Source organism: Eretmochelys imbricata, chromosome 11 (genome assembly GCF_965152235.1).
Source record: "Eretmochelys imbricata isolate rEreImb1 chromosome 11, rEreImb1.hap1, whole genome shotgun sequence".
NCBI lineage: Eukaryota > Metazoa > Chordata > Testudines > Cheloniidae > Eretmochelys > Eretmochelys imbricata.
Window position 1 is genome coordinate 57,050,838 of NC_135582.1, and position 26,508 is coordinate 57,077,345.

Sequence of the window (26,508 nt, forward strand, 5' to 3'; positions counted from 1 at the left end):
AGAGCAAGAACTATACTACATAAGAACTAAAGGATTAATAGTCCAAAAGAAATTAGAAGTACTAGTTATTTTCAAGTTATTGTCTTCTGTGCTTTATAGCTATAACAACTCACATATAAAGGTTTATTACAGTTATTTAAACCAGGCTATAGACCAAAATATTTGAAAAAACTATAAAAAGGAAAGACGAATACTCTGATGTAGTCTCTATTAGATTACAAAGTCTAGGACTGACATTCAAGAATTTGAGTCCTTAATTTAACCAACAGCCTTATGTACAAACTAGAGAAAACATTTAACAAAAAACAGAACATACCATGTTCTATGATTTCAACCAAACTTCTGAGATGAGGCAAGATAGCACAGCCCATAAGAATAGCAATTTGCTGCACAATCTTGATGCCAGTGTGCCTAGCTTGCCAGGATTTTTTGCTCTTACATACAGCTTTCAAGAAGGGCAACAGAGAAGGAATGCCTAAAGCAGAGGCGACAACAGCAAAGGCTCGAGCTGTTGTATTTCGGACATATTCATCCATGTTATCAATATCAGGTCGCATGGTGGAGATCATTGTAGCCAAACCAGCAGCCTGAAAGACAAAAAAATAAAACATATATACTTTGCTGGGTTTGTAAGTTTCTCATCACATAACCATTACATTTTCAATACTAAAAAGCAGAATACTCCAGGTCACATAGTTACAGTTACATTTTAGCTATAACACTATCACATTCAGTACAAAAAGGAAGGATGCTGCAGTGTTACTACCTTAGCCAAGTTTGATATAATTTCTCTGCCTTCCACTCTCGCATAGTAGTCTTCATCAATCAGTAGTGGTTCAATGACCACAAGAATCTGAAAAGGGTAACAAATGAACAAATTAACACTTCAAATTATATTAATGAATCTCTCTCAACTCAAGTATTATTGTCCACTTCAGTAGTTCTGGCCCTAAGAAAAGGCTGGTTAACATGGTGATTCCATGGCTCCCACGCTCATTAAATTCAAAAGATCACCATCTCCCTTAATAATCCTTTACCCCCTCATTCAACATTGATTGATTTTCTAGACTACCTTTCTCCTCTAAGACAGGATGCCAATACCAGCGATATTGCACGGATCAGCTACCACAATCTTTTATTTCCAGCACATTCATGTACAATTAACTCTTCCAGACTGCCTTGCTTTTAAGTTTTATATTTTGATGTGTTATTCATACAACTTACAAAAGATGTTCTGCAAATGAAATCTGGTAAATGACTATATAAAAGCATTTTAGTATTACATTCTGTACTTATAAAAAGGACAGTATCTCTAACTGTGCACTCCTACCAATAATGTAAATTTTTTTTTTAAAAATGAAGATTCAAATGCACAGATGCATAAACATCTGTAAATATGAGCCACAGAAAAGTAACTATTATAAAGCACTCAGTAAAGAGTACAGACTGCATTCATAAAACAAATATTACATATTTAAGTAAATTTCAGTGAAACAGACCTTGTGTACATATGGTCGGACCAAATCATCCAGTTTGTACAAGATTCTGTCAATAACTTTGACAAGCAAGTGACGTTCTTGATCTTCAAGTGTTGGTGACATCAGCAGAGGTAGAATCTGATTAAACAGCGGACCTGCTCCAAATTCACGAGCTTTATCAGTAATCTGGCGCAAAGCAGCCTAAAAAAGAAACCCCTCTGAATTAAACCATACAGAATGAAACCAAAATAACACAACATTTCTATGTAATGAGCAAAATCAAGCCATAATCAAGTGCATTTCTACTGATTTCAAATTATTTATGCATGCTGTTGCCAGAAATGCATTTAGAACAATGATCTTAAGATACAATAAAATATAACATCCTTCATATAAATGTGTTACAATATGCTTTATAGATGTAATTATTATAAAATAGAAATATTTACTGAATTATTTAATACAGTTGTGACCAATATATAATTTAGAGAGGGGGAAAAATTAAGAGGCATAAATAAGGGAAAAACAATACAGAGAGAAAACAAAAGTTAGATGAGAAGAAGGAAAAAACAACAGACAAATAAAAGTCCTTTAGAAGCAGCCTGGAGAAAGCCCATGGGCAGTTCTAGGGAAAAAAGCTGAAACTGGATCCTAAAATAAATGGGAAGGAAATTACGGTATTTGAAAAGGAGAGTGGTATGTCCACATCAGAGGAATATCTTACTTTTCTCATTGGAGGTGTACCATTCTTTATTTTCAAGAGCAATTTCATTATTTTTCTTTCTTTCTGTTCTTCTGGACTAAGTGTTGATTCATCAACATCAACCTATAAATAATTCCAAATATATTAATTAATGCACAGTTTTTCTACCATCTCCAGCCCCATATAAGGAGACATTAAATCAGTATCAATAAAATCTCATTTACCAGTAGTTTATCAAAGTATTGAATATCATCTGGTTTTAGGAATGGAAGATTTCCAGATGGTTGGTCATTAACACTCTTCATGGTCCGATCTTCTGTTTGCATGTGGAATCCAGTCATACCACCCAATGGTGTGGGAGTTGCTGTAAGTTTGCGAGCTGGAGTACGAATAGGCACATAACCAGCTGGAGGGGGAAGAACCTGAAGCGAAATAAAGATAAAAATAATGCACTGAAATAAGGCAGACATCTGAACACTAAAATCTAAAAAGTATTTTCAGACTGCAAAGCAGAATGTTAAAAATAACATTACCTGACAGTCACAACAGCCTCAGAACAGGGAATGACTGATACATGTATCTGTCATGTTAACTGTTTATTCTACTGATTTGTGACAGTCTTCCAGTATATGTTTTTGAGTCTACCTTTGTATTGTTGTAAATTAAGTAACTGTGATCTTATGAATTCTTTGGAACTGTGTACATGCTGTTGGACTTGAAAGTACAGGAATGATGTCAAGAGGAGTCCTAACAATCGTAAGTACTACTGTAAAGTTCTCATGAGAGGAGATGAAATTTTAGCCTTTAAGTGTCTCTTTATGAAGTGTTTGATATGAATATTAAAATAAGTGGGTGGTTTTTTTTAAATGTAGCATGTTAATACTGTCTTACTGACAGTTTTCAATCTCTGTCTGATCTGTTTTACCACGCCATGGGCTCTAGTTCTGCAGCCATTCCACATACGGAACTCCTTCTGAAATCAGCATGAGCTCCCTAAGGTGAAGCAGAAGAAAAATTGCCCTCCTTTTAATTTAACTCTTAAGTTTTCCCCTTCTAATGGATATTTATAAAATACCAGTAACTAAATTAACAAAAGTTAGCATGAATTCATCTGTATTTAGTGTGAAACATTCAAATCATAACATTTATTTTATTGTTAAAATCCATATTCTGAGTGGAAAATGTATTACCAGTATGTTACAGCATATATAGCGACAGACTGCTTTGATATACTCAGATCAACTACCTTATATCCCTCTGGGAACATGGCATCCAGTTCTTCATCAGATAGTGGCCGGTTTCTCTCATCTATTTCTCTTTCCCAGCGCCATGCCTGTAGCTGTTCAGGAGTCATGCTCATTATATGACCTACATTTATGGAAAAGAAAGTATTTTAATTTTTATCTGCAAGGGTACTTTCTTTAATATTGTCTGGAATTAAGACATTTTCAGCACTTGAGTACAGAACTGGCCTCAGAATTCAGACTTTGAGGTTACATTGTTGTGTTCCCTGCCAGAATTCAATTGCTACAGACATTCAGAATACAAAGTTGGGCTTCCAAAGTCAAAAAGCAGAATAGGGATGCCTACGTAAATCTACGTTATTTTTACATTTTAATATGAAGTGATAGAAAACAGAAGTCTTAGTTAATGGATTAATCTTACCTGGTGTAGGGGTTGCCATGTTCATGGCTGGTGTACCAATTGGTGTTTTGCCAGGTGTCAAAACGGGAGTACTACCACCCATTTGGCTAGCAGGTGTTTCATCCCAACGTGACTTTCTTTTACTTGCTCCAGGAGTTGGGGTTTCACCAACTGAATCACCACCTCGATCTGTACGAGGAGTCTCAGCCCATCCACTGCCATGTCCCGGTGTATCTATAAAAATAAAAGCCCAATTTTTTCAGATTATGATGGCTGCAAGTTAGATCTTACAAGCAAAATCCTAAAGTTTCTGAAAGTCAGAAAAACAAACAAAACATTCTAAAAGGGAAGCATTACAACAATATCAAGATCTGATCTCCCTTACACTATTCCATTCCACTCTTTCACCTCCTTGCCCATAACAACATACTAACAGAAACATCAAGCTCCACCACTGGTAGATCAGATAAACAAAGATACCAAACAGGTAACCAAAAACTTCCCTCATCCTTAATATTAAAGGCTACCACCAGTATAATGAATGTACACAATAATTTAATCTTAGGGAGGAAAAGAGTCTGTCTTTTTTATATTCTTTGGTTTCACCTGAGCAATCAGTACTAGATATCATTGCAACATATTTGAAAGAACTTGAATATTTTATATATTAAACACTCCAATACTTGCTTTGTTAAAATATTTTAACAATTTAACATATGACAAAGATTTTTTTTATAGTCTATTAGGTGAATAAAATTTGTCAAAGCAAACAGGGGTAATAAATGCATAAATCTTATGAAACATGCCCAATTGACAGTATAAGCAACATTTTCTATATATCCATAAAAGACAATATAATGTGAGCTTCTCTGTCCTGTCAGCATGCTTCAAAAGCCTCAGCTGCAGCGGATAGTGCAGTATCACTACTAAAAAGACTCTTAAGCTCTGGTGTACATTTAAACACAGGTCAACACAGTTGTGGCACTTAGTGGTATGAAATATCCATACCACTGTAGCTATGCTGACCTGCTTCCCCCATGTAAATGCAGCTAAGTTGACAGAAAAATGCTTCTGTCAACCTAGCTGCTGTCGCTCTATGAGACTGAGTTCTTACAGTGACACCAAAACCCCTTCTGCATTCACACTATAAGGTTACAGTGGCATAGCTATGGCACCACAGCCATGCTGATGCAGTGCGCATACTGCATCGCCTTAGTTTCCTTTACTAAAACCATGAGGGGTGAATTTTTTGTGACAGAACTCTGCCTACTAGCACCCTAACTGAAAAAGACATCAGCCACTGGATATCAAAGAGCAATAACTTTTTTCCCTACTTCTGGCCTGACCTGCTTTCATACTGACAGCCTGAAGTTAAAAGTTCTTATCCCATTACCCATCCAGACCTTTCTATCAATTCTAGTAATTTCAGAAATACCTCTTTCTGTTTTGGGGGTCTCATCCCATCGATTTTTACGTGCACTGGAAGTTGCACCTCCATGGCCTGGAGTTGCATGACCAGGTGTATCCCGTCCAGGGGTTGCAGCTCCTGCTGGTGTATGACTGGGAGTAGGATCCCATATTTTTGAGCCTGGGGTTGCTCCAGGAGTCTCACTACCCTTTGCACGGCCAGGAGTTTCATCCCACCTCAAAGAAGGAGTATGTCCAGGGGTCTAACCAAGACAAAAGCACAAGCTGTTAAAACTCCTCAGCTACCTTTGATTTTATTTTGTACAGTAAAAGGTAAGTACTTAATTTCTATTTAGTATAATAAAAGTGCAGTCTGTGCGACATCTATAGAAGTCAAGAGCTTCTGTAGAACTCCAAAGACTTGCTGGAAACATTGACAGCTTTTACAACACAGAGGTGAACCAATAAAGGGATAATTACCTCTGCTTGATCCCAACTGGATAGTTTTTTAGGAGTAGTACCAGGAGTCTGGTCAGCTGTTTGATCCCAACGCCGTTTGCGTTTTGAAGGTGGCTGGGAGGAGGTGCCATTGACGACTTTAAGTTCCCCAGCTTTAGCTTTTTCTGCTAGTTGTTGCCTAATTTCCCTCTGTTAAAAAAATAGAGAATTTATTCCTTAGAAGGGCACTCTTATGTTAAAAATAATTCTCAAAACAAGTTTCTTTAGGGTAATATTGTAGGTTACTAAAACAGACAGAATAGTCAAATTTACTCTCATGCTGTTTCATTTTGCATTTTTCTCAGCTTAGACGATGAAATTTTGACACTGTTTATAATCAATTTCTGGGTCAATTTTAATTTCAAGTTCCCCTACACTAGCATAACACTGCAATGTTTGGGTTCAGCATTCTGCAGTTGAATATTTATTTTTTAAAAAGTTTTCACTGGATTGTTTTTAAAGGTTTCAGAGAAACACCTATATTGGTATTAGATTTTTACAAAACCACTATTTTATGCCAAACGTGTCTTACCACTGTCTCTCTAAAAGGTTCTAGATGTATTACAAATGGAAAGTTAAATCAAATTTTATTTTAAAAGTGATTAATTACAGAATACTTTTCAATATGTGATCAGTAAGACAGTGTACATTTAAGAAGTTTACTACACGTTTGCCTCAACCGAACAACTTCTTTACCCAAGTGCTTAGAAAAGTATTATTTTAAAAATATTTTTAAATGAATTATATCACAGCATGCAATATTTGAAGCTAATAATTTAGATTTGAGTTAGCTATATGTCTGATCTTAATTAAATGTTAAGAAGATTGCTTTAGACAAGTTGGATATATAATTCATATGGAACTCTATTTTAACTTATCAGTATGTACACAAATATTAAGATGACAACATAAAAAACACGGGCCAGATCCTCAAGTGGGGTAAATCAGCATAATTCCATTGACGCCAAGGGACACGTGTGTGTACATACACACGGAATTTGCACCATTATTTTGGTTATTAAAAAAGAAAGTTTTAAATATCAACTTTTAAACATTTACACTTTTTACATTTTTCTCATCTTTGACCAAAAATCAATGTCGGTTTCACATCAGAGTTCTTAGTACTGCAAAATGTTGTAGGCCTGGTTTGACGTAAGTGAGACTTCATCTCTTGAGAGACGGGATTAGTGAGGTAAATGGATCAGTAGGCTGGAAACAGAATGGCTGTACCACTTAAGATACACCCACACAACATTTACAATGGACAAGATAACAATAGCTAAGGTAAGTTGGGAACGTAAGATGAAGTAAAAGTAAGTCATACATGAACAGTGCATGGACAGAGCGTGCTGTACAGGAACTGGTTCCTACAAAGTAACTAAGCCAATCTCAAAACATGTAATGCAATGTACAGTAAATGCAATATAATGTATAAATATATACAAAGGAAGAGTTTTGCTCTGTAATTTCAGATATGTGGTATGCACTATACCCAGGCCCTATGCTTCTGCGTGTTCAACTCAAGTGTAGTTTGATTGCATACAATAAAGAAAACTCAGTGATAAGTTCTGAGTCAAACTGAGTTCTTGGGAATCAAGTGGATAAGGTCTCCGAGGCTGAGTGGATAATGTCTCAGAAGCCACCCCAACATACTCCTGAGCAGATAAGGTCTCAGAGGCTACCACTACTTACTGGTGCAGCAACTCGGATCCGTTTGTCTGGAGCAGGTAACATATACACCCATTAGTGTGAGGGTCGCAACCTAGCATTAAGGAAAATGGCATTGGAAGGAATTAAGGGTTTAATATGAAGAACTTCACACCACACTGGAGAAGTAGGTTAAATCTAAGGGCAGACCACAGGGACTCTCCAGAGAAGTATTAAGGGGACAGCGGGATCAGGTGAAAAGAACTCCGGAGAGCAGGGAAAAAAGAAGTACATAAAAAATGAATGCTTGGCAAAGCATACCAGAGGTCTGTCGAATGCCACTGAAATTTTCAAAAAAATAAGACACTCTGGCAACCATGGAAAAAATAAATACCTATTTCTTTCCCCCTAAAACAAAGAAAGCCCAACTCAAGACAGCAGTTTCTCAAGGATTGTTTCTGATGGCTAAAACTTTACAAAGTCACCTTCAGGGATGAATGTATAAAGCATAAAGAATAAATAAAAGTTGTGGAGAAGGAAACAAATTAAATAGAAAAGATTCCTGACAGGTCAAGGAGAACACAATGCCAGTTACCTATTTGCATGAATCTAAAGTAAAAAGCAGCTGTCTGTCTAAGACTGTATTTAGTGAGTACAGCTTTTGCAGGCAAAGTATACTAAGTTAAGAAGTAAGAGCAAAAAACCACAAAAGATAAGTTTAGAGCCACCAAAAGAATTCGTCTGAGAAATGTGTCCCTTTGGGAGATGAGTAAGTGATTTAAGCAAAGAGAATGAGGAGTTAAAAGGAGCTTTTGCACAAATGAACACTGAAGAGTTCAGAGGGAATTAAACAGTTGGGACTGTGAAATGTTACAGTGAAAGTGTTAAAGAGGATGCCGAAGGGTTAAAGAAGAGAATGCATGGTTTGATAATGAAACCCAGTTATGGCAGTATAACTCGTACAATCACACCCAGTAAAACCCTTAGTAATCAAATGAATGATGCAAATGGGAGGTCAGGTGGTGACAACTACCACCACTATATGCAATTTTCCCCCAAGAAGATTTCACAGCTATTCTGAAGGAAATGGGCCCTTCCAACGAACAGAGTCTGTAAATAATTGTGCTGGCTGCTGCAAGCAGAGTGACAATCTGATTTGAATAACTGGATTATGGATGATTTAGTCAAAACCACTAAAAAGGAAATAGGGATTTTGATATGGCTTGATTACTTCTGAATATGCTAGTGGAGATGCGATCTGGGTTTTATTGTGTAGAAAAATAAATAAGAGCAATGCAAGGGGCATTAATTAGCTCAAACAACAGATTGTTAAAAAAAAATCTAGTAAAACTGACTGCCTGTCAGAGAAAGAAAAAATTAAGCGCAACAATCAGCTTATTAAAGCCCCAGATAGCTGACACACAAGGAAAATAAGGGAGTGAAAACAGCACTAAAAACTAGGGCTGTGGATTAATTGCAGTTAACTCACGCAATTAACTCAAAAAAATTAATTGTGATAAAAAACTAATTGCAGTTTTAATCACACTGTTAAACAATAGAATACCAAGTGAAATTTATTAAATATTTTTGGATTTTTTTTACTTTTTAAAATATATTGATTTCATTTACAGTACAGAATACAAAGTGTACAGTGCTCATTTATATTACTTTTGATTATGAATATTTGCACTCTCAAAATGATAAAAGAAATAGTATTTTTTAATTCACCTCACAAGTACTGTAGTGGAGTCTCTTTATCGTGAAAGTGCAACTTACAAATGTAGATTTTTTCTTACATAACTGCACTCAAAAACAAAATAACGTAAAACTTTAGAGCCTACAAATCTACTCAGTCCTACTTCTTGTTCAGCCAATCACTCAAACAAGTTTGTTTACATTTACGGGACATAATACTGCCTGCTTCTTATTTACGTCACCTGAAAGTGAGAACAGGCATTCGCATGGCACTACCGTAGCCAGTTTTGGAAAGTATTTACATGCCAGATATACTAAACATTCATACGCCCCTTCATGCTTTTGCCACCATTCCAGAGGACATGCTTCCATGCTGATTATGTTCATTAAAAAAATACTGCGTTAATTAAATTTGTGACTGAACACTTTGGGAGAGAACTGTACATCTCCTACTTGGTTTTACCCACATTCTGACACATATTTCATGTTATAGCAGTCTCGGATGATGACCCAGCACATTATTTGTTTTAAGAACATTTTCATTGCAGATTTGACAAACACAAAAAAGGTACCAATGTGAGATTTCTAAAGATAGCTACAGCACTCCACCCAAGGTTTAAGAATCTGAAGTGTCTTTCAAAATCTGAGAGGGACAAGACATGGAACGTGCTTTCAGAAGTTGTAAAAGAGCAACACTCAAATGCGTAAATTACAGAACCCGAACCACCAAAAAAGAAAATCAATCTTCTGTTGGTGGCATCTGACTCAGATGATGAAAACGAACATGCATTGGTCCACACTGCTTTGTACTGTTATCGAGCAGAACCCATCGTCAGCATGGACGTATGTCCTCTAGAATGGTGGTTGAAGCATGAAGGGACAGATGAGTCTTTAGGGCAGTGGTTCCCAACCTTTTTTGTAGGAATAACATACTGCTATTCCCAGAAGACTGTGGCAGGTGCTGGACACCCCGCTGCAGCCGAAATGCGGCCGGGAAACAGCAAGGCTTCTCGGCGGCATTTCGGTGGCGGGGTGTCCTGCAGGAGCACAAAACTGCCCTGACGGGCGCCATGGTGCCCATGGGCACCGCATTGGGGACCCCTGCTTTAGGGCATTTGGCAAGTAAATATCTTACGACAATGGCTACAACAGCGCCATGTGAATACCTGTTCTCACTTTCAGATGACATTGTAAACAAGAAGTGGGCAGCATTATCTCCAGCAAATGAAAACCAAACTTGTTTGTCTGAACGATTGGCTGAACAAGAAGTAGGACTGAGTGGACTTGTAGGCTCTAAAGTTTTACATTATTTTGTTTTTGAAGGAAGGTTTTGTTTGTTTGTTTGGTTTTTTTTTAACATAAATCTACATTTGAAAATTCAACTTTCATGATAAAGAGATTGCACTACAGTACCTGTAATGGGGGAAATGAAAAATACTATTTATTGTTTTTTACAGTGCAAATATTTGTAATCAAAAATATAAACTGAACACTGTACACTTTGTATTCTATGTTGTAACTGATATCACGATATTTGAAAATGTAGAAAACATCCAAAAATATTTAAATAAATGGCATTATATTATTGTTTAACAGCACGATTAATAGCAATTAATTTTTTTAATCGCATGATTAATCAAGATTACTTTTTTTAATCACTTGACAGCCCTAGTAAAAACAAAACGTTGCTAGGGTACAGCAGTTATCAGAGCTCAGGCCAAAAAAGTTCTCTCCCTGTGAAGAACTTATTCAAAGCTTAAATTCAAAAATAAAAATTGCAGTTCAGAAATGTAATCAATTTAAATGTGTCATCTGCGCATAACATGCAATTTACAAAAGGAAAACTTCAGGAGAGTACAACCATTTTAGGAAAGAAGGTCCAAAGGCTCAGCTGGCAAGCAAGTTTCAAATGTTTATTTGGTCTCTCAAAACTGTTTGCAACACAGTAAGGGACCACAGAACTGAAGAAAACTCCTATTTAAAAAGAAAATGTAAAATATATCTAAAAATGAATGGGCTTTTAAAAGATTCCATTAAAAATCCAGCTAAATCTTGCATTCAAAGTCGCAAAGCTGTCGCAGACACTGAGCAGCAGCCAATGTCTCCTGACAGTCTTAACTTTGTTATTTAACCCTTCGGGTGTCTCAATGCTTTTACAAAGTTTAACTTTTTCTTTTTTTTAAAGTAGGTTATAAACGTTAAATATAAATTAGCAAATAAAAACAGGGACTAAAAGGGTGGCCAGAACCAGGATGGTGAGAAAAGATCCTTGATTCCTTTTTCAGTAGTAAAGCAACCACTAAAAAACTGCAGAAGCAAAATAAATAATAATAAAATAAAATGACAATTCCTCTCCAAGAATGGGCATATGAACAATGAACCTTAAGATGGCTCTGAGTGACCAGTGACTTGTATAGGGGTACATGAACACTCTGTAAACACAAAACAGTTCCATTTCATATAAATATGAAGTTAGTATACTCAATGTACACTAATAGAATATATAATTTATTTGCTACAACATTTTTAGCTGTATTAAAAGTGCAAGTTAAATTATGAAAGAAAACATACTACTTAAAGTACTACAATGGCTCCAAAGAGGATCCACAGTAGGCTCTTTTCTTTTTCAGATGGCTGTGTACTTTGAAAGTAGAAACAAACCCACCACCAAGGAAAAATCAGTAAATATAAAATGGACAGAGCATGCTTTACAGGGACTGGTGCCTACAAGGTAACCAAGCTAATCCCAAAATGTATGATGCAATATATAGTAATAAACACAATGTCTTGTGTAAGCGTATTTAAAGGAAAAGGTTTGCTCTAAATCTGGGGGTGTGGTATGCCTGGTACCCACCCCCTATGCTTGAGCCTGATCAGCTCAAGTGTAGTTTGACTGCATGCCAATAAAGAAACCTCAGAGACGAGTTTGGAGTATTGGAGGCTACTGAACGGATAAGGTCTCAGAAGCCACCCCAACATGTGCGTTTCTAATACTGCAGCACAGAAATTTCTTTAAAAACCTATTTGGAATCTATTAAAATACAACTTGGAGAACCATTTCAAAGTCTTTTAAAAGACTTTATTTTTCTTTTAAAAACAAATTTAAATTTTAGGCCAAATTTAAAGAAACCCAATCAACTTGAATTCTCTAGTTATTTTTTTTTAAATGAACTAAATACACATTCAGATATGATCCCTGTCATCAGAATCTTCTGGCAATTGTTTTGGGGTTTTACAATCACTTTTTAAAAATCTCTCTCCTGCCTCTGCTGCATGAAAGATCAACATCGGAAGGTGACTATACAGGAGAAACAACAAAGCTGACTGAACAGGAAGTAATTTACTTTGTGTGTATTAAAGAAACAACAACAAAAAGATTTTCCTCCTCCATGGTTATCTTAGCTGTTATTTTGAACCCAAGTAGATAAGCTTTCAAACAAATGATATTTAAACAAGTAATAACCATTTACCCATGAAGACTGGATTTCAAAGGAGTCTAAGGCCCGCGTTCCTTTAGAAATCCAAGACAAAACAAATAAAGCATTAAGCTCAGATCAAAAAGATAACAGACCTCTTCTTTTGTTAAATGCTGTTCACGCATAACATCCATATATGTTCTGGCATTCATTTTAGGATCAGGTGTCTTCCCTCCTGCAGAAGAGAACAGCAACAGGACAGGAATACAATAAGTACAGGATAATCAAAAAATCTACTTTTTTCATCGTCCTGCTCTAATATTATATTATTCCATAATCACTTAATTTTACTTTTTTGATTGAATTTTTTTAAAAATTACACGTATCTTACGTTTATTCAGTTTGTTGATCAATTTAACCTGTTTGAACACAAACATAACTACTGCAGTTTAAAACAAATATTTTAAAGCAGATAAAAATGATAAAATGATAACACAGTTAAGAGTCTTCAGAAGTGATGGGTTCCTGGGTTGCTAATCCGGAATACGTACACTTTCGTGCCTTTGTGTCCATCAGCAGTTCTGACTTCAAGCAGCAGAATAGAAGCCTAGAAAATTATCTCTTTACCATTAGTAACACTTTGGAAAGATATTTATATTCAAAACATTACCTTGTGTAAGCTGTTAAATCCTACTTGTTATCTGACTATGAATAACTACTGTATACCTAGATAATGATTCAAAATGTTTTAGCATAAATACCAGTTTATACATTTGACAAATTTGGACAAAAAAAACCCTCTAGTTCTTTATTTTGAGGTGTCATATTGTAGAAGGGCTTCATTTTTTATATTATAAAAAAATGAAATTATACTATTTGACCCTCTTTTCTTCCGAAGGTACAATTACAATTGGGAGTTGATTGTAATATACAGTACATTTACCACCACGATGATACTCACAGGCAAAAAGATTTTTGTATACCATGTTTTATTCTGTGTATCTTGAGTTTTTATTTTAACTTTTAAATACTTTACGGAAGCCCAAGTATATAAAAATGAGACTTATCATGGACACACTATTCTAAAATAATGTGCAGATTTGCTATACAAGCAGTATAGCATTACAATTTAGGAAAAATAAAATTCTTAAAACATTTTCTATACTGAAGATCATTGCCCAATTGGCAGTGTCATTCTGACACTAGCTTTGATAGGACTTTCCTTTGGAATACTTTTTCACCATAATTTACACAGGATGTGTTGAACTGCACCCTTAAGAATGCAGACAGGACTGGCATATAGCAGTACTGCTGTAGGAAAGAAATTAAGGACAGTTAGTATGGGCCTGTGAATTCTGACAAAACATGTTTATATCAATTATTACAATTAAGCAAGTAAAATAATTAATATCCCTATTAATTCATGCAGGCTGAAATTCTAATTTGTAAACCTGCAACAGATTCAAATTTTAAGCAAACAGGCGCCTTATTTTCACTTGTGAAACTCACTCACCTGAGGAAAGCTTCCATCAGGCCATTATGCCCCTTGTGCTGACTTGCATACTAAAATTAGCAGAACAGACTTGCACTATTAAAAGTATCAAAGTCTCTTTATATGCTTTTTGTTTCACTCAGCTATACTACCTGCATTAACATAAGATGGTAAGAATTATGTGCTCTATTTTGAGAATTAGCATTTCAAAAGCAATAATCCTGTAAAACTACGATTTGGAATGAAAACTTTCCATGTACTCAAAGTACATTTATTTTGAGCACAAAATACATAAGTTGTTCAAAGTACAGTACACAACCCAAAACAAAATTAAAAGAGAAACCTTTAACCCTTTGTGTTTCTATGGCAATGGCTCATTATTTTCTTGTCCTTCTACCTGGAAAGAAAACTTGTGTTATAAAGATGAAAAATATGACATCTGTGATTTCAACCAAATCTATAAAATCTATATAAAAAAGGGGATGTTTAAAACAAAACTAAGTTCATAAGCATGCCAAAAGAAATCAAAGGGCTAAAGACAATTTAAGACAACAAACTTGATAAGACCTATAAAAAAGTGAAACCAATTACCATCTGCAAAAGGATCAAGGCGCTCAGGAGAAATGATCATCATCCGCCTGTGCTTTTTGTATTCATCTTCTCGATCTGCAATCTTCTGTGGACGATGTTCAGCAAAGGGATCATACTTAAAGTAAAGAATATTTGACTGTTAGCCCACTGTATAAAATAGCAGGATGAAAGATATCTGATGAGTGGTAGAAAGGTAAACCCATGTGGGTTTCCAGTATTGTCACATAGGTTAGGATTTATTTTACAGTCTCAAATCATAAAACATAGGAACACTAAACTGTGGGGAAATTACCCTTTACAACTGGAAGAAATGATTGCTACCAGTAAATTTCTGTCCAGCAGACAGAAACCACATCTGACTAAACCACATTACCATGCTTTAAATGAACTGCTCTTTCACTTAATTCTAGTTTTTTCTCCTCCTTATAAAGGTGATTTTCAAGCACTTGACCCTGTTTTTAGTAATCAGCCTTTTCACCAATGTTGTGCCAGAGCTGTCGTTCATAAAACTGCCAGTTTCATAGTCTAAGAACTAATGTATTTTTCCAAATGGCTTTTAAAGTCTTAAAAATATGGAACATAAAAGCTACAGGAGCCACTTTAAGATAATACATTGTAAAATGTTTTACTAAAAACCAAAAACACTTACACAAAAAACCTAGAATGACTTTCCTCTGTACTCATAAATTTAAGAAAATTCACCTGTTCAGTTGACTGTGGTATGTCATTAAGTAATGCTACTGGAGCATGGTACCCTGGCTTCTTCTGACCAAGCAAACTTGTAGAGGAGTAGTCATCATCATCCTGTCAAAACAAAATTTTCAGAAAGATAAATTTATTGTTTATTTTAAAACTGCCTGTTGCAAGACTTACATTTTATAGCTACAAATTTCTATATTGTATCGAAATAGAACTAGCTACATTTACTCTATACTTTATCCCCCTGCTCACAAAGGTACAGTTTTACTCCAAAAAAATGAACTGATGAGCAGATGATGCTACCTACATTATTAAAATATAGCTTGCCAAGGTGCAGGCATCATGTGTTCTACCACATGATGCCAAGCGTGAAGTAAACGGTCTATACTTGTTAAATAGAAGTACCGGATGATCTCCAACATCAATTGTTGGAAATGTAGGATGCAAGAAACATGTAATATACCTAATAAAAAGAATTTCCACGCTTCACAATCCCTAGTAAAGTAATTCAATCTGAAATTTTGAAAAGAAAATGGCTATGTGAATGACAAAATTTCAGGAGGGAATTCTGATGGGAAACATGGGGATGGGGGCTGGAAGGAATCAGAAACTTATAAAGAAACTGCCAACTCAATAATAGCTTTTGAATCACAAACAGAAGTCTAAACAAAATATTAGAAATTCTCATGTGGAAAGTACCTACAATATATATACTGCACATATAGTAATCTAACTGTATTGAGTACAGACATTCCCTGCTACAGTTCAGTTGTCAGTTTTAATAATACTATTAGATAACTATTAAAAGTAAGCCATTTGAACAGAAATATATGCAAAACAGTTATTAAATTGACTTTATCCCCTTCATTAGGAGGTCTGTGTTTTAAATGCAGCCTTTGACCTCTTCTAATGACAACTAATAGCACTTGACAAAAAAACAGGTAAGCAACTATCAAAATATCCACTATGTAACCAACTTTTGAATTGGTTGAATTCAACTTTTGAATTACAAGTATCAGCTTAATTTTTGTTTTGTTTACTCTTCCCTCTACATCATATACTCTTTTAAAGAGTATACCTGAGTTATTCAACTTTATGGTCTATTTCTTTACAGTCAGAGGAGTTAATGAGTATTTTGTGACTATTCACACAACTAGAATTTTGGTTAAGACTTAAAATATTTGCCTAAACTTTGTAAACATTGGGAATTAATATTCTGACAGTCTTATTTAAGGACATTATTGAGGAGAGGAGTTAAATACGAGCAAAAAGACAATCCCTTTTCTTTTCTCTCTTTTTACTTTTAGAACCTATGTAAATTAATTTTTTTAATTGTACATAGTTTGAAATTTTAAGTTTTAAATAGTCCATCTGTAAATAATCTGCTAGTTTTTTTTATTTTACGAATTTAAAAAATACTCAGAGAAACGAAAGTAAGATCTGAATTATTTTGACTGCTTTCCCTAAATCAAAGAATATGTTTCACTTACATCTTCTAATTCAGTTGCTGCAATAGAAGTCACATATCCAGCAAACCTGCTGTCACTGCCACCATAAATCTCTTGATCGTAGTATCCTGTGGAATCAAGGCCTACTCCCTGAGCTTCATCAAGGGCAGCCTTTTTTCCTTGAATTTCTCGAATCTGTGCTTCAATATCTAGGAAGAAATAATCAATTTTAGATTCTTATCTAGTTTGTTGTCAAAGCAAAGTTTACAAGCATGATAAGTGGTGAGACATTTGAGAAAAATCCAGCAAATAATATAGAACATTACACTATACATTACATTATAGAAAAGACTGATTTTTTAATCCCTATTCCAAAGCGATCCTCTTCTAGTAGCACCTCTCATGCACACAGTTATATTAGAACAATATCTAAAGGATATAGCTCATATTTATTTATAACTAAGGCTACTAGTTAGTCACAAAGGAGCTATAGGGTACCCCTGCCCCAGAACTGGCCCCAGAACTCCAAGCCGCTGCGTGTAGTGGGGTACCCCACAGCTCCTGGCTGCCGCAGGGTACCCCCCAAGCTCCCGGGGCAGTGGGGGAACCCTGCAGCTCCCGGCTGCAAGGGGGATGGGGCCCCCCAGAGCTGCGAGCGGTTCTAGCCCTTGCGCAGCTGCCTGCTACAGGCAGCTCCTAGCCCCTGCACACCTGCCTGTTGCAGGTGGTATGGAGACCCATAGATCCCCATTTTGTCATGGATCTTTTTAGTAATAGGTCACGGCTTCCATTAATTTTTTCTTTTTTTGCCCATGACCTGTCCATGACTTTTACTAAAAAGTATCCGTGACAAAATCTTAGTCTTATTTAAAACAACTAGTGCTAACACTATTTTCTTTGCTCTGCTAAATATTTTGGGGGAAATTATTTTCCATATTTATTTTGCAATCTCATTTAAGTTTGGACAGCAGAAACTAATTCTATTCCTCAATCCATGTAATATATTCATACAAAAATTTATTGAATTGTTTAATATAATTAGAACCCTTCTAATAAATGATTCAACTCAGATAGTTCAAACTGGATTCCACATGTAAAGTTACCTTGATTATCACTACAAAAGGTTTTCTCCCCCCGCTCTCCTGCCGGTAATAGCTCATCTTAAGTGATCACTCTCCTTATAGTGTGTATGGTAACACCCATTTTTTCATGTTCTGTGTGTATATCAATCTCCTCACTGTATTTTCCACTGAATGCATCCGATGAAGTGAGCTGTAGCTCACAAAAGCTTATGCTCAAATAAATTGGTTAGTCTCTAAGGTGCCACAAGTACTCCTTTTCTTTTTGCGAATATAGACTAACACGGCTGCTACTCTGAAACCCGTCATATAGCCCCACTGTAATTACTCATGAGGTAAGAACTTTCTGTCTAAAGGTAAACTCTTCTAAATTCTCTAAAATCTGCATGCCTTGCAATTTGTTGTATCACAGATGGGATAGGCTATATCTCAGGAACCCCCCCAAATTTGGCTCACTTACCCTAAACCCATGCCCAAGTCTGTTCTTAAGGCTGACATATTCTATCAACTTTTTTGAGCAGACTTAAGGATTAAACCAAAGTTCTGATCATGCCTAAAATGGCCTCAACTGTTCGACATTTATCTTAGCTAGCTAGTTATCACTAACCCGTTTCCTATTATTTATTAAGTTTTATTCAGCTATAAATATGTCTGTCTGCACGGGTATGGAATAAAGGAATAAGTCTATTTTTGGAAACTTAATTCATCTTTATTAGTTCACAACATATGCTGGGTAGGGCTGACATCATTCACAGACAATAGTAATAGGTGCATTTACAATGTTATATTACTACACATACACACAGCACTCATTACAAGGTTCATACCAGGGTGCAAAAGAGCAATGCCACGCAGAGCGCACTACAGCAGCACACGTTACTGGAGCTCATTAAGGAAATGGTCTTTCAAAGGGCAGGTCTACACTACTGTGGGGATCAACGCTCTGATATCGATTCACTGGTGGTTGATTTAGCGGGTCCAGTAAAGACCGTCAAATTGACTGCAGATCGCTCTCCAGTCAAGCCCTGTACTGTACCCCTGACTAGAAGAGCAAGGTAAGGTAAGTCAAGGGGAGAAAAATCTCCCATTGACCCGCCACGTGTAGACGCCGTGGTAATTCAACCAAAGATACGTAGCTGGAGTTGCGTACCGCGGTAGCGTAGACATAGCCAAAGCCTCTGTGCGCCGAATAGCTCTAGCTTGAGCTCTTCTTACTGCTCTGGTCTCTAGCTGCCCAAAATCAGGAGATAGCCATTCTACCTTCATGTCTCCTCCCCCGCAGCAGAAATGTTCCCCCCTTTGCTTCATAGATATTATGCAGGACACAGAAGGTAGCTATAACTATTGGGATTTTTTTTCACTGAGTTTCAGTCTTGTGAGTAAACATCACCAGCAACCTTTCAAACAGCCAAAGGTACATTCAACTGTCATTCTGCATCCGCTGAGCCTGTAACTGAAGCACTCCTTGGTACTGTTGAAGCAGCTGGTGTACAGCTTCCTGAGCCATGGGAGTAATGGGTAGGTTGGGTCTCCCAAAAATCACTATTGGCATTTCAACATCCCCAATGATAATCCACCAGTCTGGAAAGAGTCTCTGCTTGCAGCTTTCTGACCAGAACCTGTGTTCTTAAAGATGCGTACGTCATGCATGTTCTCTGATCAGCCCACACTGATGCTGGTGAAGTGTCCCCAGTGATCCACTAACGCTTGCATTACCACAGAAAAGTAGTCCTTTCTGTTGCTGTACTCTGTGGCAAGGTGGTTTGGGAACAAAATAGATGGCATGCACCTCCGTATCGCTCCACCGCATTTTGGGAATCCTATTGCTGCAAAACCATAATGTTCTGCACATTGCCCAGAGTCACAGTCCTTTGACTGTTTGGTAGTAATCGGGCATTGCAAGTTCCCACAGAGCAATCACCACTTGCTCCTCCTCTGTCAGTGAAGCTCTCATTTTGGTGTCACTGTGCTGGAGGGCTCTGCACACAGATCCAAGAATGTGGCCTTGTGCATACGAAAATTCTGCAGCTACTGCTCCTTATCCAAAACCTGTATAACAGTGCAAACCCAACAGTCGTGCTCATTTACCGGGTCCACAACCAGCGCTCCACCATCTGCAGCTGCTCCGTGAATACCGCCAATAACTTTGTATTGTTTCTTTCTACATCCCACAGAAACCTAGCCTCCAAGGAATTGTCATGTTCCCCGCAGCTCCTCTGGTTGCTTTGCAAATACTGCAAGATCAGGTGCCCCATGCTCGCAACGCTCATCACAACAGTAGAGCTGTGCAGGATCCATACTTCTGACACACATGGCAGACAGTGAGAAGGGACGTGCAGGTTTGCGGGGATTTTGAAAAGAGGCACAAAACATCATGGGATGAAGAACATTGCATTATGAGATGCTGAAATCATGTTCCCAGTCACCCCTTTTTGACTCGTTTGGCCCCACCAGGCATTGCAAAACCCTCCTGCACTAAATGGTGGCACGTTGCGCAGTGGGATAGCTACCTATGGACACTGCTCTCTGCATAGATGCAAGTGCAGCCAGTGAGAACGTGCACCGCTGACATAGTAGGGTGACAAGATAGCAAGTGTGAAAAATTGGGACACTTTTCTGGGGCAGGAGAGCGAGGGATATAATTGCGTAAAAAAGACAAAGCCCCTAATATAGGGCCATCTGGTTACCCTAGACACAAGGAGCATAGTGTGGACATGCAAAAGCAATTGAATTACTGCAGCAGCTGTATACTGATGTAATATAGATTGATATAATTTGTAGTGTAGACAAGGCCTCAGACGAACACAGAAGTTCACACCTCTCAGAGCTACTGTTTCAGGCTGCATTCATCTCCATGGGGTGCTCTCCTGAGTACTAAAACACGGAGATCAATGGACTCCTTCACACTTCTCAAAGCCTCCTATTCTTTCTTGATTATCTTGTGCTGGAAAACTGGATACAGCAAAGCAGTTGCTGATAATTAATTTAATAACCTATTATAGTGGAGCACCACCTCTCCAGCTGTTAAGATTGAGAAGACTTTTCTGTTTAAAGGGTAATTATTCTAAGTGTTCTAAAATACACATGCTTACTCATGAAATTTGGCTTAGTTATCCAAATTTGGGGTCATGTGAACAAGAGGTTCCTGAGATACAATCCATCTGAAAAAAAAACAGCTTGTATTAAGGTTCACAGATTCGACCAATGTTATTTGTGCACACCTGGCCTGTGAATGGCTTAATGGGACAGGAAAGGGAGGATAAGCTAGAAATGGCAGGGGTGGGATCTACGTTGCCGGGAAGGAGAGAAACACACCAGTCTTCTTTCACACACTTGAAGTTACTGTAACTAGCACGTAACAAAACCATCAAGTTTTTTTAGACATAAACCATGTCAGATTTCTCTCACTGGCCCCACTGACATGCATTCCAACCATTTCAAAGTACAACCATTATCCCACTCGACTATAACAGAGTGTATGGGGGGTGGGGCACTTAGGAATCACATAGCAACCCTGTGGCCTATGGGGTGAACAATGGACTGGAACTCGGAAAGTCTGGGTTGTATTCCCATTTCTGCCACTAGCATGCTGGCTCACCTTGGCCAACTCACCTCACTGCTCTGGGCCTCACTTTCCCCATCTGTGTAATGGAGATCATGATATTTTTCTCCTTGGTAAATTTCTTTTGAGATCAACTGATGAAAAGTGCTACATAAGAGCTAGGTATTATCATTACCTGGCAGCAGTACCATTTCAACTACACACTTACATTACATCTGCCTAAACGACCACTAACTCCTACCAACATTTTTCTGTTTTTTAAAAAAACCACCCTCGGAAATTCACCCACAAAGGACTTTGCTAACACAGAGCTAAGGTTGCCCAGTGGTATCTCACGCCATTCCAGCAATTCAAGTTCGGCAATCTCAAACTTCTGGAAAGCAGGAAATACAGAGTTATGATACATGTCCATGCAATTTTAACTCTGCCCTCTGAGTGATGGCCCAATACAGTAATCACATATATACCCACACTCTACCTTTCCAGTGTAATGAACAGGCACTACCAACACTTGCCCTACACTCGAACACTTAGCCTATTGCACAGAACACACATTTCTTAAATTTTACAACCCCTTCACCTTTATGTATCTAGAAAAATAAACTGGCACCTAACACTATACTTTCACTTGCCCTTCATCAAACCCACTGACCATGCTCAATCTGTCACCTAACTGCTGACAATCCCCATGGCAAGAAGTTCTTGTATCCTGATTCTGACAACCTACCGAAGAGTATAAAAGTTGATGATTTTGTTTAAAAAATTAAAAAATTATTTCAATGAAATCTTCTGATTGCTATTTAAATTATAGTAAGTTTTTTTTCTTTTAAATCTGTTTAAAAATAAAATCTGAAATTAAAATACGTTTAGGCTTAACATTATTATTGAATTGTGAATGTGAAACATGTTTTTGACAAGAGAAGTTTTAGTATCCGAAACATTTAAGGTTGTTTTGTTTATTAAAAATAAATTTTATATGCTGTTTTGCATATTTAATTCCAGTTACCATCTTAACGCAGGTTGACACAAACCATGAGCAAAAAGTTAATTGGATAGTTAATGAGAAATATATCATTCACCATTTAACATACTAAAAATATAAAATTAAAAAGAATCTGAAGATATTAAGCTATATATTTACTTAAATAAATATCTATATAGTCATCAACCAATGGGTAGTAAATCAACCCATTTTAATGGTTAGATCAACCAATGAGAAAGCACCTTTCTTTAGAAAATAAGTTAAAAAATTGAAAAGTTGACTAAAATCAATTATGTAAATTGACGCTTTGCACTTGATTTAAATCATTGTTTTGATTTGTGAAATTAAGCATACTGGATCTCTCAAGGCACACATGCTCATCTTTCCTTTGATCACAAATGAGGGTCAAGGACTCAAGCATGGCCCCCCCAACAAAAAAATCACACAGCTCTGCCAAGCTGCTTCAAGTAATCCATCTAACACAGTAAATACAGCTTGTGTGGATGAAGATAACTCCCAGTGGCTACTGTAGCTCCAGGACAGCAGAGTTAAGGGTGCGGCAGTGTTTACCCTAACACTGTATTTCTTGGCTGTCAGAAATCTGGATTTTTCTGAACTCTGTTTTTGGGAAGGACACTAGAAACCTCTAGGACCCTTAACTGTGCATTAACAGAGTTCTCTGTCCGTGAATTGTGTGTGTGTGTGTGTGGGGGGGGGGGGGGGGGGGGAATAAAATGTATCTCAGGGACATTTTTTCTGTTTGTAATTCTGTTTGAGGACAAAAAGGGAGACAGTCACAAATAAAACCGCCTTAGCTGTGACTGAAATCTATCAACATTTCATTGTTTGCCAAGCTTTAGGAAAAAAAATGTAAAAGACATTTGGTGTTCAGGGAGCTTTGCCACTGTCTTCAATGTAAGCAGGATCAGGCCCTAAATCAATTAGAGTGATAATAAAACTATAACAATGCCAGACATTCAATACCTCCAGAAGACTCAAATGCGCAACTCCATTATATTCCCAAACAAATCAGAAAACAAAAAATAAGGAACTATTTGCCCCTAGAACTGTTAGAGGCTATAACTGTAAATGGGATTATAGTGTGCTCCTGCCACTTTAAATGCCACACCAAGTATTAAACTTGCAATTATAATTTAATATTACAATTACTCAAAATAAAGTGATAGCAAAGATGTGGATTCATCAGCAAAGAGGAAAGAAATCCCCACAAAACCTCTGGCTGTATTTGCACTCCTATGGTACTTCATTTCAATAGAGAGATATTTTAAGATATTATCTGATCAAAACTGGAGGAGGCAATTTCAGCAGACCAAACAATTATGCAACCCAATACTTGACCAGAACACTGGGTTTATACCCCACACTTGCAGAAATCCCATAAACATTTGTAATGACCACAAGTGGTCTAATGCTCAATTTTTAAGAAGCACTGTCAGCTCGTATATCATCTTAGGAATAATTAAAACTGAAAGGATTTTTTAAAACCTTTCACTGTTTGTGTTCTTTATTATTACTCTTCATTTCATTTCTACTTTCCAGGATGAATGGATTTGTCAGTTTTATTTTCCAGTTATCTTGCATTAGACACCATGCTGGGTCACAATTCATGTAAAATTTTTAAAACTAAATTAAAAATTGTTTAGTTTTTAAAATTTTACATGATTTGTGACCCAGCCTGCTGCCTAAAACTTTACTTTCATTAAAAGCTATTTAAAATAAGTTTTGTAAAACTTATTTTAAAATCTTGAAATCTTGGGCCACATAGAAACAGAGTCAAATCAAGCTAACTTTGAAGTGTCTCTGAAAATGGCCTTTTAGGATTCCAGGTTTATAGTGGGTCACTGATTCCACATAAAAATGGCTTAGTTTAGAAAAAAACATCTTTTTAATTGTATCTGAAATCAAAGCGGGATTCCTTTCCTCTCACACACTGTCACTAATAATTAAAAAACACCGCAGGTCAAATTATGGTAGGAATTATGAGGGAATGTTTTGTACATCTGCAACTGAGGGAATAATTTGACCTGACAAATCCTTATAACTGATTATCATGTGTGAGAATTAAAGAACCCAGTGTGAGGGCTCAGGTGCAGTTTTCAGGGCTGCTGGACAGAAAAATGGATTTTAATTGTAAATTGAGCAAATCTGATATGGAATCATTAAGATACAATGACTATGGAACCTCACCATGCCACTTTATGATATTTTTCACAGCAGACTAGTACTTTATCTCTTTTCAAAAAGACAGTAACTAAAACACCACAGTGCCTCTTAGTGTAAGATCAGCATTGATTTAAGCCCCAATTCTGCATTCCTTGTGTACCCACACAACTGGTTGTTTTCAACAGGAACATACTGCAAAAATTTCCCATAATTACCAGTGGTTCAGTTACCCCAAGATAGCATTCAAATAGCCATCTGTCACGTCTTAAGGACTATGTTGTGTAGATCAGTTTGTGTGACAGTGCTTAAAACAACCCTCTGAAGCCTTATCAATCCTACTACCAATAGAACTGAACATGTTGTAGCAATAGTGAAAGTTTTGTGGCAATACAGTCCAGTGAAGACACCCCTTTAAAAGGAAAAACTCAGTGAACATCGCAGAGGCAAGCTTCAGCAAGGGTTTTTTGTACGAGATAACTCATCCAACTCCTGATCAGACACAGCCCCGCTTAGTGTAGAAAATCAAAGACAGGTAGCATGATTGCATATTTAAAAAGTACTATGTTAGGCACCAAAGACTTTAGTTTAAGATCAGTTAAAAGGCTTTTTTAAAGACAGTTAATGAGCTTGGTGACTTTCCTATTTATCCTGAAAAATTCTGACGAAATTAAACAATCGTCATCTCAGGCCTGATTCAGCAAAACATTTGCTTAAGTGCCTTACTGATTTGGGATCTTAATATAAATATATAGAGTTGTTAATTTAAGTTTGAAGAGGAACTATCCTCTTCTCAAAAGAAAACTGCATTCCAATTCTTTCTTTGCTTTTAATATTGAAAAAGAAAATTATAATATCTGACAGCATGAAAGTATTAATTCTTCCTTTTCTGCATTTCACCCTATTTTGTAACTTTTATAAACCATGGTATTTAAATAAAGCATAGCATCATGAGTATGATTTAGCTAGAAAAACGGGTATTGAGCACTGAGTCTTTACAAACACAACTGATATCTTCAAGTTAAAAATAATTTGGAAAAAGAATTTTTCCCCCCACATACGCCAGAATGTGATAACCTAATTCACATTGGTAATACCTTACTCCACAAACAGCTCCATTTACTTCAATTGACTGCTTGTGGCGTAAGGTTCTATTCAATGTGAGAAAAGGTATAAGAATCTGGTCTTGTATTAATGTATTATATTAAAGAAGAAATATTTTTAGTTTAATTTACTTTTCCCAATTCACTCTGTTTATTTTTTGTCTACTTCAGTTAGGCTTTGTCTACACTACCACTTGTCAGTAAAACTTTTCTTGGTCAGGGTTGTAAAAAAAACTCTGCCAACACAGCTAACACTACTCATTGGGGGTAGTTTAATTATGCTGGTCATATTTGGGGGTAGTTTAATTACGTAGTGGTACAGGTGTGCTGCTATAAGGTCCGTAGTGAAGACAAAGCCTTAGTCTGGACATTGAGCATAATTATTCAGTTTCACTTTTGTTTCTAGCGAATCACTTTTAGGTGCTCAAATAAGCAAAAATATACCTGACAGCTTCCCTTTAAATTATCCAGCTGACAATAAGAATTTGAAGCTGTTAATCTCTCTGTTCTGATCCCTGGAAAATTGCTTTATGATACATTTTTTCTCAGACATCCTTCTTGGAAAATTTAGCTATATACTACAACACTCCGCAGTTGTAACACTGAACACACTACCAAAGAAGTATTTCCAAAACACAAATGTGGTTATTCATGTTGACAATATACTATGAGAACTAGTATGAAACAAAAACTCATTTCATTTGTGATCCAAAGCTAACACCTTGGCAATTAGACTAACCAACCCCGCAAACATGCTCATGCTTAGTCCATAGTCCCTTTAAAGCCAATGGAGTATGAAGCTGGTTAAATTAATCATATGTATGTTTGCAAGACTGGAATTTATATTTGTATTGTTACCATTTTTGGTAAATTATGGTTATGA

The 26,508-nt window shown here is 36.7% G+C and overlaps 1 protein-coding gene across 6 annotated transcripts in view; it reads right to left on the reverse strand.

The window, feature by feature from the left end:
• Positions 1 to 26,508, reverse strand: part of SF3B1 (splicing factor 3b subunit 1) — a 38,963-nt gene that overhangs the window by 10,117 nt on the left and 2,338 nt on the right. The window contains exons 2-14 of one of the 6 annotated variants that reach the window (XM_077830263.1): positions 16,761 to 16,927; positions 15,274 to 15,375; positions 14,572 to 14,686; positions 12,644 to 12,723; positions 5,713 to 5,880; positions 5,261 to 5,495; positions 3,847 to 4,059; positions 3,428 to 3,549; positions 2,406 to 2,603; positions 2,203 to 2,304; positions 1,500 to 1,679; positions 767 to 853; positions 317 to 587 (exon numbers count right to left, since the gene is read on the reverse strand). In XM_077830263.1, the coding sequence (XP_077686389.1) occupies positions 317 to 587; positions 767 to 853; positions 1,500 to 1,679; positions 2,203 to 2,304; positions 2,406 to 2,603; positions 3,428 to 3,549; positions 3,847 to 4,059; positions 5,261 to 5,495; positions 5,713 to 5,880; positions 12,644 to 12,723; positions 14,572 to 14,686; positions 15,274 to 15,375; positions 16,761 to 16,927 (2,040 nt within the window). Of the gene's footprint in view, positions 1 to 316; positions 588 to 766; positions 854 to 1,499; positions 1,680 to 2,202; positions 2,305 to 2,405; positions 2,604 to 3,427; positions 3,550 to 3,846; positions 4,060 to 5,260; positions 5,496 to 5,712; positions 5,881 to 7,422; positions 7,493 to 12,643; positions 14,518 to 14,571; positions 14,687 to 15,273; positions 15,376 to 16,760; positions 16,928 to 26,508 lie in introns of those variants that run through there. The other 5 variants (XM_077830264.1, XM_077830265.1, XM_077830266.1 and 2 more) reach the window with 5 other exon arrangements.